Source organism: Delphinus delphis, chromosome 6 (genome assembly GCF_949987515.2).
Source record: "Delphinus delphis chromosome 6, mDelDel1.2, whole genome shotgun sequence".
Lineage (NCBI taxonomy): Eukaryota > Metazoa > Chordata > Mammalia > Artiodactyla > Delphinidae > Delphinus > Delphinus delphis.
In genome coordinates, this window is record NC_082688.1 from 111,550,090 (window position 1) to 111,565,214 (window position 15,125).

The following is a 15,125-nucleotide window of genomic DNA, read 5'->3' on the forward strand; positions in this document are numbered from 1 at the left end:
TTTGGAATTACACCATGATACTAATTTCTGTGATATTACCCTTGTATCTAATATCTATCTTTAAATGTGGCTAACTTTTAATATTCTTTAATAGATTTAATGGCAGCAATATTTGTCCCCCTCTTCAACAAGGAAATTCAACTTTGACCTCAGTTGGGTCTGCTGAAAGTGTTTTATATCACTGCCTGAGATCAAAAGAGCCATCTCAAATATTGCATCCTTTCAAGATTAGATGCTCAGATCAAGTTCTCAGTTTACCTGCACTGACTTGAATCTTGGCATTGGTCTTGACCTCATCTTCCCCTCTGCCTCTCTCCTCATGGCTGTTGCCTTCTGAAATAGATTTTCATTCTGAACATACTTTTCACGTCATTTCACATCTTACCTGGAAAGAGGCTGAAATACATTTGGCACTCTTTCGAATAAGAAAAAGAGGAATAAAGCCAATTTGTTACTTTAAAATCTTTTAAAAATTCTGTTAAAGGCTTTCTATCAAATAGTGTTGTTTACTCACATGTCAAATCTTCCTGAAGTTTTAAGAGGCAATACTTTAAAATACTCTTAAAATATTAAAATACACTCTCTATCTCACTTAAATGAACAAGAAAAGGCAGAATGATTCCATTATGCTGCAGAATTTGTGTACTTTACCAGTTTATAAGAAAACTGCTCCAACCTAAGACGTTCCCCTGTCCCCCCCAAAATATAACATAGGGCAGAATCACAAAAGGCAGTGATGAAATCAGACAACCGAACTTAGCAACCCTAACTCTGAGTCAACACTGTTTCACCAAAACAACAAAATCTCAAGAGAATTTAAGAGAGCAGCAGCAAAAATCTCCAACTGAATATATAAAATCACCAACCATGTTCGCTGTGAAAAAGAATGAGTACCCAGGAGGCCTCTGACTTTCTGTTTCAGAATTATGTCTTGTTTCTATACACTCATTTTCAATTTTCTAGGGAAAGATGCATAGCTTTTACTAAAACCTCAATGAATCTGTGGCCTTTAAAAGATTCAGAACTATTCCTAAGTGTCCCTGAAAGAATATCAATTTGAACTTCAACTCCTCAAGTTTAAGGGGGAGGTTTGCCTGATTTTCAAAAAAGACATGCAAGTGTAGGGCAGAAGTGGTGCTCTGTTTCATTCTGTGTCACCAGTGTAGGTTCAATTGCAGCATGAGAAGGCGCTTCAAACACGTGTCCACGGACTAGCCCACGCAGGCTACCGTCTGCTTCCCCGCACTCCCCAAAACTCAGAGGTCTTTTCTCTAGGGGGGCTCATCTGCATTGAAAATATCCAAGATTACTTTTATATGCTGATGGACCCCAAAGCAATATTTGGAGTTCTGATCTCTCCCTCAAACTGCAGGGTCCCAGGATTAAATGGCTTTTCCTTTCAGACTGTCCTCACTCAACTTCAGGTTCTCAGAAAGACGGCTTTGCTTACGGTCCTTCTGCAGCTACTCAGAGGTGCCAGCTGACTGCTGCCCAGGTGATGGCTCCCATCACTCGGGCCTCCCCACACGCCTGCTGCAGAGGTTTCCAGACAGGATGTGTGAGGACAGTGCTGGGCAATTACTAGAACAGGGGCTATTCTCTGAGTCACTCTAGGAGTTACTCTGGGAGCTGGTTTAACATCCAAGCTGGGCGCCTTCTCATCCCAACATGACAATTCCAAGGTGAACTGTATTAAAGCAAAAGGTGAGGAGCACGCAGTGAGTTCAAGCCGGTGGTGACTAAATCCAGTTAGGAGGGTCACTGTCTGACTAGGTCTCCTCTAAGCTCTTAACAGCTGAGATCAGAGGAAATTTTCACTGAAACGAACCTGCAGCCGCAGTATCAAAACAGCAAGTTTTGTTTGTTAATAGAAACAGTGAACAGTTTCGATATGTTTGAATGTAATATGTAATAGAAAATGAACTGCCAATCCCTCCACACCACGCTAAGTAATTTGAAAGATCCAGAGGAAATTGTATAGAAGACAGAGGCCAGATAGCTAGTGAAACAGAGGAAAACCAGGGGAGAAAACACAGTGAATAAGGTTTTTTAAAAAGGAGGGTCAACTGGGTCTAACATGATTTACAGGTCAATGGAGAAGAGGACTGAGGCGTGACCCCTAGATGTAATAAGTCTGTAAATCGCCGCTTACCTGAACAACATAAATTTGCATGGAGTGGTCTGATGGGAGAATTGGAGGCTAGCAGATCATTAGTGACAGCTAGGACAGTCAACTCCTTGGAAGTTTTTTGTTATAAAAGCGAGAGGAGAAATAGGTCAGTAACATCAAGAATACTTTTTTAAATGGAAGAAGTAAGAGCACGCTTGGCTACTGATTCACTGGAGAAGGAAGATTAGATGCACCAGGAAACCTGAGTAGGTGACAGGGGACAGGATCTAGTACACGAGTGATGGCATCACAGACAGTTCATCCGTATCCGGACGGAGCCCCCAGTGTGCGTGAGAACAGGTGAGGATGCACCTGTAAATACGAGCAATGGCTCATGGAAATGCTCTACTGATTGCTTCTATGTTCTCGGCGAAATAAGGTACGAGGCCATCAGCTGAAACCGAGGATGTGGCAGACGATCAGAAGTTTGAAAGCAGACCAAATATGGGAGAGCTCTCTGTTTAATGAGACTGGCTAGGCAACCGAGGCTATCCACGCAGAGCTCTGAAGGCCACCGTGAGGCACTGCATTTCATTTAGACCGCAGTGAAACACTGTACTTACCATCAACCTTTCCTTAAATGGATCTGCTTATAGTCTCCTCCTTATTCCTGAGAGATAACGACTCTCTTTGTCTATGCCACATTAGTTTTTGTTTTGGATAGGGACAGAGACAGAGATATCTATACAGCATGTATAGATATGATACCCTTTTAAGGGTCTCTTTTTAAAATTTTCTTTTTAAAATGTATCATACCAATAAGATAAAAACCTCTCTGGAAAAGGTATCATGCTTTGACTTTCTTTCTCTTATATAGCAGATGTTCAAAATATATTGGTTGGATTTAAGAGAGAATCTATTGGGTTGGCCAAAAAGTTTGCTCGGGTTTTTCCATAACATCTTATGGAATATAAAATAAATATAAAATGTTTAAAATAAAACGTGAGTTCTTAAAAATGCACCTTGTCAAAACCACCTGTAAATATGGCCAGCTCCTTGAGCTGGTATGTACTCTAAAAGCTTTAGGATTTATAAAGTTGTTTTTTGAATGTTAATAATGCTTTCAACGTCTGCAAGACAGTTTTTCTTAGATTAGGATGTTATGAATCCAGCTCACCTATCTAATCAAATTTTCCAGGTTACCTGGAGAATTCTATTAAAAAACAAAGATAACATGTACTCGCTTCATAAGAGTATTATATGAACTAATGAGATAATTCTTGTAAATCACTTTAGTTCCTCAGAGATAAGTGCTCAATAAAGAGAAAATGATATTATTATTCTCCAGAGCCCACTGGTTCTTTGTCTACACACTGCTGTTTAGAGAGAGATCAGTTGTACACAGGCATCTGCTGCTGTGAATTGGTGCACACTTCAAGATTTAGAAACACACTTTCACAAATGCAGTCCTTCATAGATTGGACAAGTTGCCTCTCATTTAGATTATGGGTATCAGCATTCAACAAGGGAGCTCTGCATGCAAGGAGACTTGGTCTAATGATAGAATACAATAAAATTTAGTTAAAATTTTCAACTACACGAATTTTCAATTAAAGTCTTCAAATTGCTGGAGAGGCCATGAAGATTTATTTTTTTACTCCGTTGGCCCAGATTTAATGACACCATCTCATTGTCAAGCTTTGAAAATTATACCCTGAGCCTATGACCTGACTTCACTAATTCCTAAATCTTTCTACATAAGAGAGAAACAATAACTTCCAAGGTTGCCATAAATATAGTGCATCTTGCCTGTGTGCTATCCTTTGTTTTTGTGCCAACAAAGTAAGTATTCTCTCTAAATCATAACCTGCTCCTTGGCTAAACTACAGTAATCTTCCATAGACTCTTGTACATATATTTTTTATATTTTTAACATTGTATTATAATTTGTAAACATGTCTATTAGACAAAAAATAATGTGACTTGAGTAATGATTTCTATTTCATTTATTTTGGTATTCCTAGTAGCTAACACATTCTATACTAATAGAACATATTCTGGGCTAGAAAATAAATCTCAATAAAAGTATAATTATACTGGACTTCCCTGGTGGCACAGTGGTTAAGAATCTGCTGCCAATGCAGGGGACACGGGTTCAAGCCCTGGTCCAGGAAGATCCCACATGCTGTGGAGCAACTAAGCCCGTGCGCCACAACTACTGAGCCTGTGCTCTAGAGCCCGTGTGCCACAATTACTGAGCCTATGCTCTAGAGCCCGCGAGCCACAACTACTTAAGGCCGTGTGCCTAGATCCCCTGCTCTGCAACAAGAGAAGCCACCGCAATGAGAAGCCCGCGCACCGCACCAAAGAGTAGCCCCTGCTCGCCGCAACTAGAGAAAGCCCGTGCGCAGCAACGAAGACCCAACGCAGCCAAAAAATATATACATATATGTATATATATATAATTATACAATATATGTTCTCTTAACAACAGAATTATATTAGAAATTAATAACAGAAACAGAAAATATTCAAGCATTTGAAAACTAAATGACACACTTCCAAGAATCCCATTGATCAAAGAAAAAAAATCAAAGGAGAATTAGAAACTCTTTGGTATTGAATGATGTGTGATCTATCCACTTGGATTGAAACGGCCAAGTTGAATGGATAGATCAGGCTGCTATTTACTTAATTCATATCAGTAACACAAGACACACCTAAGGAACTTTTGGATCTTAGATATGCCAAAATCATTTCTACATCCTGCCCAGCGTAGCTGGGTTCCTGATGTGTCATAAGGTATACACCATGGGATTCAAGGTATCAGAATTCCACTCAGTAATCATCTATATACTTACAGACTATTTCTCCAGGCTATTCCTTTATTCCTGTGATGGTATAAACTTAGAATATAGGTCACCTTTAGATACTTAAAATAAAAATCCCTATTTGCAGGCTAAAGACATTTGAAAATGAAGAGTTTTTATATCACTGTATGTCAGGGATGAATAGCTTCAGTTTACTCAGTGTAAGTGCAAGGATCTAGGTGAAAATCTCTGAACTTTTTATTCTGCTCGAATTCAAAGCAACAGTATTCACTTGAGGATTTGTCTTACAGACGTAAGTGTTTTCTCTGGAAAAGTTTCCAAGAGGGGCTACAAGATGAACAAGAAGATCAATATTTAAAAAAACAAGAAAGAAAGAGAACTCTGATAGGTTAAATCAGAGAAACCACAAGTCACCAAACATTTTTGGTTTAGTTAATATATTTATTGATGATCTGTTTTATGGTAAAAAAAAATAATGCTTCCCTTGAGTAGTTAAAATCTGGTGGAATGATTACCTTCAGGGGAGAGAGAGAGAGAATGTCTGTTGTGTCTGTGTGCCTCTGTGCGATTTACTCCTTTAGGTAGATGCTCTGATAGTCACATGCATGAGTGCTTCCAATAAAAGCACATCTAAAAGGAACCCAACCACAGTTGTGTGTACGTTTGGGGTAAGGGATAGGAGAGCTTGGAAGAAGTCTTATTTTGTTGAGAAAGAGTGTTCTAGGCAGAGAAAACATCTAGAGCAAAGGAATAGAAAGAAGAGGCTGGTACTATTGATATTTATTATTCTAACTGACAGAGTGGGGACCAAGATAGGAAGAAGGTAAGTAGGAAACTCTTCTTGGAAGGCCTTCTCTCCCTGGTAAATTAGACTTCATTCCATACGGAGTTAGTATTTGTCTTGGAAGGGGATGGGCGAGTGAGGGCAGTAAGGAAACAGGAGCCGGCAGGCAAGGACTGATGGAGCATATCAAGTAAAAGAGGTGACAGTTTTTTTTTTTTAATGTCATTGAGAAACACGATACTGAAGACAGAAAAACGAGATAAAAGCTCAAGTAACAGTCCAGGTGAGAGAAGGTAACTAAGATGAAATTAAGATAATAACAGTAGGGATAAGTAAAGTTGACAAATAGAAAAACAATTAAGAGGTAAAGATCAACCAGGCTTGATACCTGTTTGGCTATGGGTAAGGTGAAAGGTGCCAGATCATGAATAAGTTGAAGCTCTGGGAATTGACAACGAAGGAGCCGATGGGGCTCCCCATCCAAACATGGACCCTGTCTCTTCCACTGCATCCAAACAAGAACGACGTAGGGTTCTACTCATCATCTTGCTCCCGGTGACTATCAAAGTGCCTGGCTCAGAATGTTCTCAGTAAGGATGCCTTGCATGAATTAGCCTATTAGGAGTGGAAGGTAATAGATTTAACTTCCAATAACTTGAGTCAGACATACCTGTGAAACCTGCAAGCATGAACATGTCACTCAAGTTAGAAAAATTAATTTCTGTCCCAAGAGAATGTGAAACGTGACAGAAAGACTAAGTCAGTTGGTTACTGGGGAATATTTTGTAGATATTCACATTGGCATGCGGCCGCTATAATATTTCTGGGATCCAGGGCAAAACTGCAAATGGAATCCCATACGTCATGGATCTAAGTATTTAAATGTAATAAAATTAAGCTCACACATTGTTTAGAAGAACATGTGCTAGCCCCCTATGTAGATAAATACATCATTACGATGACAGAATTATGTATAGAATTCTCAGGATCCTCAAAATTTTCAGCAAGGATGTAGAGACACAGGGAGAACTGGCTAGTGGCTCTGGATCACGGCCCACCTCCCTTCTCTTTCTGCACTGAGCTTTGTCCATAAAGCCAGGGCCTCACATGTCCAAGGTCCATCCACTCCCCGCAGACCTCTGTCCATAGCCCATGCCAGGGCCCAAGGGTATACATGGCTACTGCATGGACGGCCCTCAGAAGAATGTGCCCGAGGAGAAGGATTTCATAGGCTCTGATAGGATGCTGGAGGCTAGAATATCAGAGAATTCAAGACCCCAGGTACCCAAAACCTAGCCTAGAAGAGGGATAAAACTGGAGCAGACCCTAGGAAGGGTTTCCTCTTTCCTTGGTCTGAGAACAATACTGCATATTGGAGCAGTTCTGACAGACTATTGACAAATAGCCTGCAAAACTTAGACCACAGAGGGGGACAGAGATGAAGTAGACGGACAGAGAGAAGCAAAACATGAAGCCTGAAAGACACAACTGAAACCTAGTGATGCTGCAGTTCTTTTGAATTCTAGCCAACCTTTTTGCAGTTGATGTCCATGAGATTTTTCTCTGGTTTTGTAATATTTTTTTAGGTTATTTGGGTTGTTTTTTGGTCCCTTGTGGTCACATTATCCATAACTAAGAAAGTATAATTATTAAAACTATGAGAATACCCAAAGAGGGAACACAGAATGCAAAAAGGGCTAAGAATATGACCTGTTATCTTACCGAGTTGACTAAGATGATATATTTCACACGGAACATGTGGACATGGCCCAGAAGGAGGGCTCAAAGACCCACAGCAAATTTTTACTAACTTTACTTGCCTTCTTTAAATTGTTTCCATTCTTTCCTCTGTTATTTCTAGGTATTACAGCAGAGCCTACACAAATCAAAAAGGCCATCTTTAAATTAGGAGTTTGGGATTAACATACACACCCTACTACATATAAAATAGATAAACAACAAGGACCTACTATATAGCACAGGGAACTATAGTCAATGTCTTGTAATAACCTATAAGGGAAAAGAATCTGAAAAAGAATATATATATATAAACTGAGTAAATATATAAACCGAATCACTTTGCTGTACACCCGAAGCTAACACAACATTGTAAATTAACTATACTTCAATTTTAAAATGATTTTTTTTAAAAAGGCCATCTTTCAAGTAGTACTTCTCTAAGTTCACTAAGTAAAGTAAAATCTGATATCAGCTAGTTCATGCACAATTACTGCCCATTTTCTCAGCTCCAGCATTTAAAACGCTCCTACTGTATTTCATGTGTCCTCAGAGAACAGATACCTGACTTGGTTAAAAAATGTTCAGAGAGAAAACTTGCACATAAATTCCTTCTAACAAGGGTCTGCGCTAATCAATGCAAAAGAAGGAGAGAATGTCAAGAAACAAACAACACAAACCACTGCTTCTCAATTCCACCGAGACCTCTTTTTTGAGAATTCAGCAGATGATAAAAAATGAGAAACAAAGTTACTGTGGCAAAGACAAGTTGCCTTGTGTGTTGGGAGGAGAACAGCAAAAAAACAAAGAAAAGGATCACATCACTTGGGTAAATACGTTTTCACATGTTCAAGAAACAGACACAAGCAATTCCACAGGAGTAAGTGAGTGATTTTAGAAGTCTATCAGGCATAATGGGCCAAACCGCCATAAAAATCAACAGAAAATGCAAAGAGTGTCATCCATGTGCTTGCAATAAGGGTGTAAATTGTACAGATGGAATGGGGGGGGTAAATTGTAAAAATGGAACATCTGTCCTGAGACCTAAATAAGCCACTGACAGATGAAGAAATTCACTTCAACCTAATCATGAAGGACCCAAGTGCTAAGTAGAAGAGAAGCCAAGAGCAGCACAGACACTGTAGAAGTAGTGCCTCAGAAAAGAAAGTAACATCCTAATAACATGTGCACATCACAGAGTCCTCAGGCTTACAAATATCTAAGGTACAGGGACAAGGAATATATAAATAGAAAGCAAGTCCATCCTGAGAGAGAATATTTATGAAATGAAGAAATTATGTGTGCATTAGGACTAGCATGAACTCAATGGACATAGAATGGAAAATAGTCTAGAAAATGTCTTAGCTACCATGTCCTCAAATATTTTCATTTTACATCTGAGGAAAGTAAGAAACAGAGTGGGTAAATGCTATCTTATACCACGTGAGAGAGTAGCATGGACATATATACACGACCAGATGTAAAACAGATAGCTAGTGGGAAGCAGCCGCATAGCACAGGGAGATCAGCTCGGTGCTTTGTGATCACCTAGAGTGTGAGGATAGCGAGGGTGGGAGGGAGATGCAAGAGGGAGGAGATACGGGGATATATGTATACTTAGAGCTGATTCACTTTGTTATACAGTAGAAACTAACACAACACTGTAAAGCAACTATACTCCAATAAAGATGTTAAAAAAGTATAACAATATTGGGGCAATGTCTACAATTAATGAGAGGCTAATTTTAAATGTTCAGTGTAAACCAATACAAACAATAAAACCAATAAAAATAAGGTATATGGATATTTTTCCATTCAAAATTAGCTCATTAAAATGTTTACTCCCTCAATGAAATGATAAAATCTTAATTCTTTAAAAAAATCTAACAAGTATTTAGTAAGCATCTATTTTACTTAGGACATGGGAAATATCATGAGATTTTTGTTTGTTTATGCATTTCTTTTTTTTTTTATTGGGGTATAGTTGTTTTACAATGTTGTATTAGTTTCTACTGTACAGTGAAGTGAAGTGAAAAGACGTTATTTCTAGGTCTGGTTACCAAAGCGGAAAGGTGGCGAGAGGGATAAATTGGGAGTTTGAGATTAACACATACACACTACTATACATAAAATAGATAATCAGCAACGACCTACTGTATAGCACAGGGAACTCTACTCAATATTTGGTAATAACCTAAATGGGAAAAGAATTTGAAAAAAGGATACATATATATGTATAACTGAATCACTTTGCTGCACACCTGAAACTAACGCAACATTGTTCATCAACTGTAGTTCAATATATAAGAAGTTTTTAAAATAAAGACTTTTTTTTCATCTTTACAGTTTGTTTTGGTTCATAATATATACCAACCTCAAAGGTGACATTGACTAACTATAATATAAACAGTAGAAATATATTCTATGTTCATTTTATGATTAACTTTATGATTCTCACTCTATCAACCTAGGTCAAAACAAAGGGATCAATGACCCAAACTGTCAGATGTCAGGTATGGGGGCCACTCCCCTCCCCCCAAGTATATACTCTGTTTTCCCTTCTTTATTGTCTTTCAACCGTATGACACAACTGTGGAGCTCCTTGAAAATCCTCATCACTTGTCAATAAGTTTACGCACTTCTCAGTATCAGGTGCCCTGGAACAGTTTAGCAGGCCAACAACCTGCTTTCTGCACTGATCCTGAGGCAGCTACTGACCATTAGATGGATAAAGTCCTTGCCTTGCTAATTTCTGCCCTTGTTTCAACTAAGGCTTTTGGAGAACTGATTGCCTGGCAGGAGTCAGACAAGATGAGGAGAGACTCGCTAAGAAACAAGGAGCTGAGCCCTTCCACTCCGGGCAGCATCATGCCGAGTGGACAACAACATTAATTCCCTGATGCTATTTTGCAACTCTTGTTCTCAGCACCATGTTGAAAATATTGCATTTGCAGATGATGGCACTCTTTCCCTCGCTTAAAAGCCTATTTATTTTTCAGCACCACAAAGGATATGTTATTTCAGAATGGAATGATTTCTTTGTATTGCCAGAAATTGTACCATGACCTATTTGGAAATACATATGGAGTCATTTTGGTGCTACAGGTACTGGAAAATCTATTCCTGAAATATGCAAGCCAAGTCTCCTTCCACAGCCTGGTCAGCAGCAACTTTAGAGCCGTGTTGCTGATTCTCCATAACTCCTAGAGACACATGTTGTGAGGTGTGCCTGAGTGTGACTCACAAGAACACCTGTGGACCTTGTGATTAAGGGAGATAACCCCTCCGCTAAATAAGTAAACCTCACATGCCCAAGTCAGAAGTTTCTTTTGACCTGGTCCCTCCAACCACTACCCAGACTTGTGAAACTTCTGAACGAGAGTTTTTCTGCTTCCCTTGGAACTGCTTGTACCAAATTCTCTCAGTCCAGATAGGCTTGGAGGTAGCATGGTGTTAAGGAGCAAAAAAAAAAAGAAGAGACAGAAGACAAAACCAGGAATGAATATCACAGAGGCAGATGCACACATCTCAAAAAAATAGTCCTAAGAAGTCTAAAATTCAGATTTTATGGAAACATGAAGAGTAAACAGGAGTTTAGTTGCTAACAACTACCAACTAGAAGAAAGCACAGATTTAATGAATGACACAGAGACTCGATTCTCTGTCAACTTGAAAGGACCTTTGCAGTATTTACAAAGCAACATAAATATTAAAAAAAAAAAAAAACTCGTAAGACAATCTTACAACAAAGCATGTAAGGTGTCTGTGAGTGCAGAGCATATAAAAAGTGAGCCAGAACTGTGCAGCTAAAAGAATGCAGGGCTCAGGTCCCCGGATGTCAACAGCATATTTAGCAATTCACTCAGCAGTTGCCTTACCTGTTATATATGGATCATGCCACGTGTGAACATTCTCGGTACTCTAGTAAAAACAGAATTAGCAACTGTTGGGATAATATTGTGAGAAATGTAAAGTACCCTACAAATCAATATTGTAATTATTACGTGAGCTAATTAGTAACAAATTTAATGCCTATCAGCATTAATTTACTAGAATACAGGACCACTGGGATATGCCCTTGTTAGTACTCCAGCAGGAATTCTGTTTTTAGATTCCAACCCAATCAAGGTTTCTCTCAAGGGATGTGCTTCCTCATAAAAATGGAACTTCCCTGGCTGAGTGACTCTTGGGAGGGGTAGAGTCTTCTTTTTATCACGGGCATATATTACAGTGAAGATGCAGCCCAGAAATTTGTATTCTGGGAATAAAAGACCGAAACCTTACTGACATATGGATTACAGAAGGGAGGAGTGCGGCCTCCACCTTATGTTACAAAATCCCACATGCTGAGAATTTTGAGAATCCAATATCTCATCCCGGACCCTCACAAAGAACATGACTTCCGAGACACAAGGTTAACTGGGATTTCACACAGGAACAATGTACCTTTTATATACAAACAATCACCACTGCCAGTGATAGCTATTTCCCCCCTATTTTCCCAGATTCAAGTGTTCATTCATGTTCACGGACTCGCATCGCTAAGGAAAGCTATGTTACAATTTTTATTTTACCGCATTTCGTTTCCACTATGCTTAACAAAGATAATCTGCAGAGGTTCATAGTACAACTAAAATATAACTACTAATTGGTTTTACAATTGTTGTCAACATACGTGGAAATCAAACACGTTAAAAGTTTATTTTGTTAAAAACAACAGTGTCTTATTTTAACAAGGTGATTGAATATAAGTGTATCCCCTAAAATTGAGTATAATGAGAGTAATGAGGAAGAACAGGAATAAACCCCAAAAGACAAAGAAAACTGGAAAGCAACGGCAGCAGGTAGGATGTCAAGGGAACGTTTATAGCCGGAAAGCAGGACACATTTCAACTTATTAAGCACAGCAGGGAAAGTGAAAATCTAAGCCAGCAGTCAGGAGGAAGAGGGAGAAAGGTAAAACTTTTTGTGTCACAGAACCTGGAATGGTTCAAGTTGGGGAAGCTGTTACTTTTGAAGGCAGAAATAGAGAGGAGGGACCAAAAGCAGAAGCATTTGTTCAAAGTCTGTTTAAGAAGCAATGTGACTACCGGAACTGCTCACTCTTTACTGCCTCCTTGCTGCCCTGGCAGAGAACTGGGCTCAAGTCACACATATAGTTGCAGAAACATACGTGAAAGTCCCTGTGCTGCAAAATGTGATCCATCAGACCTCCCCTGCTTGTTGGGTCCAAGAAGGCTGAAAAAAGTTATCAATGCCTCAGGCAAGAGATGGGGTTACTCTCTAGAGAACCTGGCCGTCCCAAGAGAAAACCTACAGATCCTTATATCTGGGCACCCAGGAACAAGGTCCCCAAGACAGAGAGATCGAGGGAAGGAGGGACAAATGAGGGAGGGGAAAGGAGGAAGGAAGGGAGGAAAGGAGGAAAGGAAGGAGACAGTGAGAGATTACCTACATTGGACGCACTTGAACCCTGCCCCAATCCACTTTACTGGGCTAGTGTACCCATCCTCCATCTAGTGGATGCTAAGGGCACCCATCTATCCCCTCTTCTGTCCTGGGCCAAGAGACAGCCACCAGGCCCTGGAGACTAGAAGCTCCACCCACCCTGCCCCACAGTGCTAAGAACTCAGAGGTAACTCTGCCCTTGGAAGCAGACAAAAGGGAAACACCCTTGCTCACTTCCTGTCCCAGACCAGCGCTTCCTGCACTCTTCTCGTGGGGGTGCTCACTCAATCAGATCCATGCATCCACACCCCCTTCTCCAGCTCTATTTCCAGGGAACCTGAACTGAGACCTTCCTTGATTTATTTCAATACATTGAGAAGAGCTTTACATCTCTGACCGTTTGGGAATAGGTTCCTAAGAAAAAACAAGAAGGATCCATTACTGACCTGCAAGGAAAACAAGAACTTGTACAAGGAAGAGAATGAAATAGTTACATTTCTATATGACTCCACTATGGATAAACACAAAATACCCATTTAATCTAAATAAGAGACAAACGTGTTGGGAGGATAAAGAGAAAATAGTTGTGTGGGTGTTGAGGGCAGGGACGTGAGAAAAGAAAATCTATTTCCCACATGAATAATTCAATACATAACCCCTTAAAAACTGAATGGCCGTTATTTGGTATATGGAAGCAATTAATAGAAGACACATTAAAGGGTTTGAAAATGGATGTCTTGGGAAAGCAAAAAACGTGGAGCAAAGGAATGCTGCTTTTTAATTAAAAGTCTTAGAGGGGCTTCTCTGGTGTCGCAGTGGTTGAGAGTCCGCCTGCCAATGCAGGGGACACGGGTTCGTGCCCCAGTCCGGGAGGATCCCACATGCCGCGGAGCGGCTGGGCCCGTGAGCCGTGGCCGCTGAGCCTGCGCGTCCGGAGCCTCTGCTCCGCAGCCTGTGCTCCGCAACGGGAGAGGCCACAACAGTGAGAGGCCCGCGTACCACAAAAAAAAAAAAAAAGTCTTAGAGAACTAGTTGATTTTTAAAATTTTATACATGTACTTATTTATAACATGTAGCTTCACATTCAACATACATCTGCACATAAGAAATACCTATTAATTTTAGAAAAACCAGAAAAGTAAAAGAACGTAAAAAGAATCTATAGCCTCAACACTGCATCAGAGATAATTATTTTTAACATTCTATTATGGATCTCCTCAGTCTTGTTTTCTCCGGTTATTTTATCTTTCCCAATTTTAATTATTCTGTACACGGAATTTTCTTTCATTTAATATTACATCATATACATTTTCTGCCATTTTTAATGACTTTTTATAAGCATTATTTTGTTGGTATTTTATTATATAACTTTTATAATGTGTTTAACCATTCTCTCCTTTTTGTATTTTTACAAAACTCCCCATACTTCTCTATTATAAATAATGCTGCAGTGCGCAGCTATGAGCATAAGATTTTATTCTCCATGTTTTTTAATGTGCAGATACCGAGTATTGTCCCTAAATCTTATCAATTTGTAGGGGCTTTCACATCTGAAATCATTTCAACAAAATTTTGCCCCCATAAAACAACTTAAAGGCACTGTAGGTTTCATTCTAATGAGATGTTACCTATGTAAATGATTTTCCAGTTCTTTGGTCTTAGGAGTTTGCCATCTCCCCGTGGGAAACTTTTCACTTTCTCGTAGAACTTCAAGCTTTCCCCAATGAGCACTAAAACAAATAAGTCATTCATTTTTTGTGCTGCATTTGCTTCTCTCATTGAATTCATTTCAATCTCCCCCAAGGGACTTATAATCTTCCTTCCCTGTCTTCTCAGTTCACACATATTTGAAATTCTCCGTTTTTCTTCCCAAAACATGCATTCTTCTTGCAGGTCTTCTTATGATTTTTTAACTGTATGTGCCTTTGCCCTACATTTGTAATATTGATTTAGATTTCTTATCCTCTAGGCCTTTTTATTTTGGACAATCTTTATGTTTTTCCCTAGATGTATTTTCCCTTGTTTGTCGTCTTCTTCAGCTAATGTTTATTAACGATCCCAACACTGTTTAACTCCCATGAGTCAAGAGCAACCATATGTTGCATTCCCACTGTATGCCAGGAATCTCTTGTGTCAAATATAATACCTTTTTTCTTTACTATAATCTGTAAATTATGGATTAGTGGTATTTCACTTTTACATTAGAGGAAAACAA

At 39.4% G+C, this 15,125-nt stretch overlaps 1 protein-coding gene across 1 annotated transcript in view; it reads left to right on the forward strand.

The window, feature by feature from the left end:
• LOC132427734 (inactive polypeptide N-acetylgalactosaminyltransferase-like protein 5) overlaps window positions 1–1,585 on the forward strand; it is a 61,590-nt gene extending 60,005 nt beyond the window's left edge. The window contains exon 3 of the mRNA XM_060015379.2: window positions 1,425–1,585. Coding sequence (XP_059871362.2) covers window positions 1,425–1,585 — 161 coding nt within the window. The remainder of the gene's footprint in view (window positions 1–1,424) is intronic.
• Window positions 1,586–15,125: the final 13,540 nt, after the last annotated feature.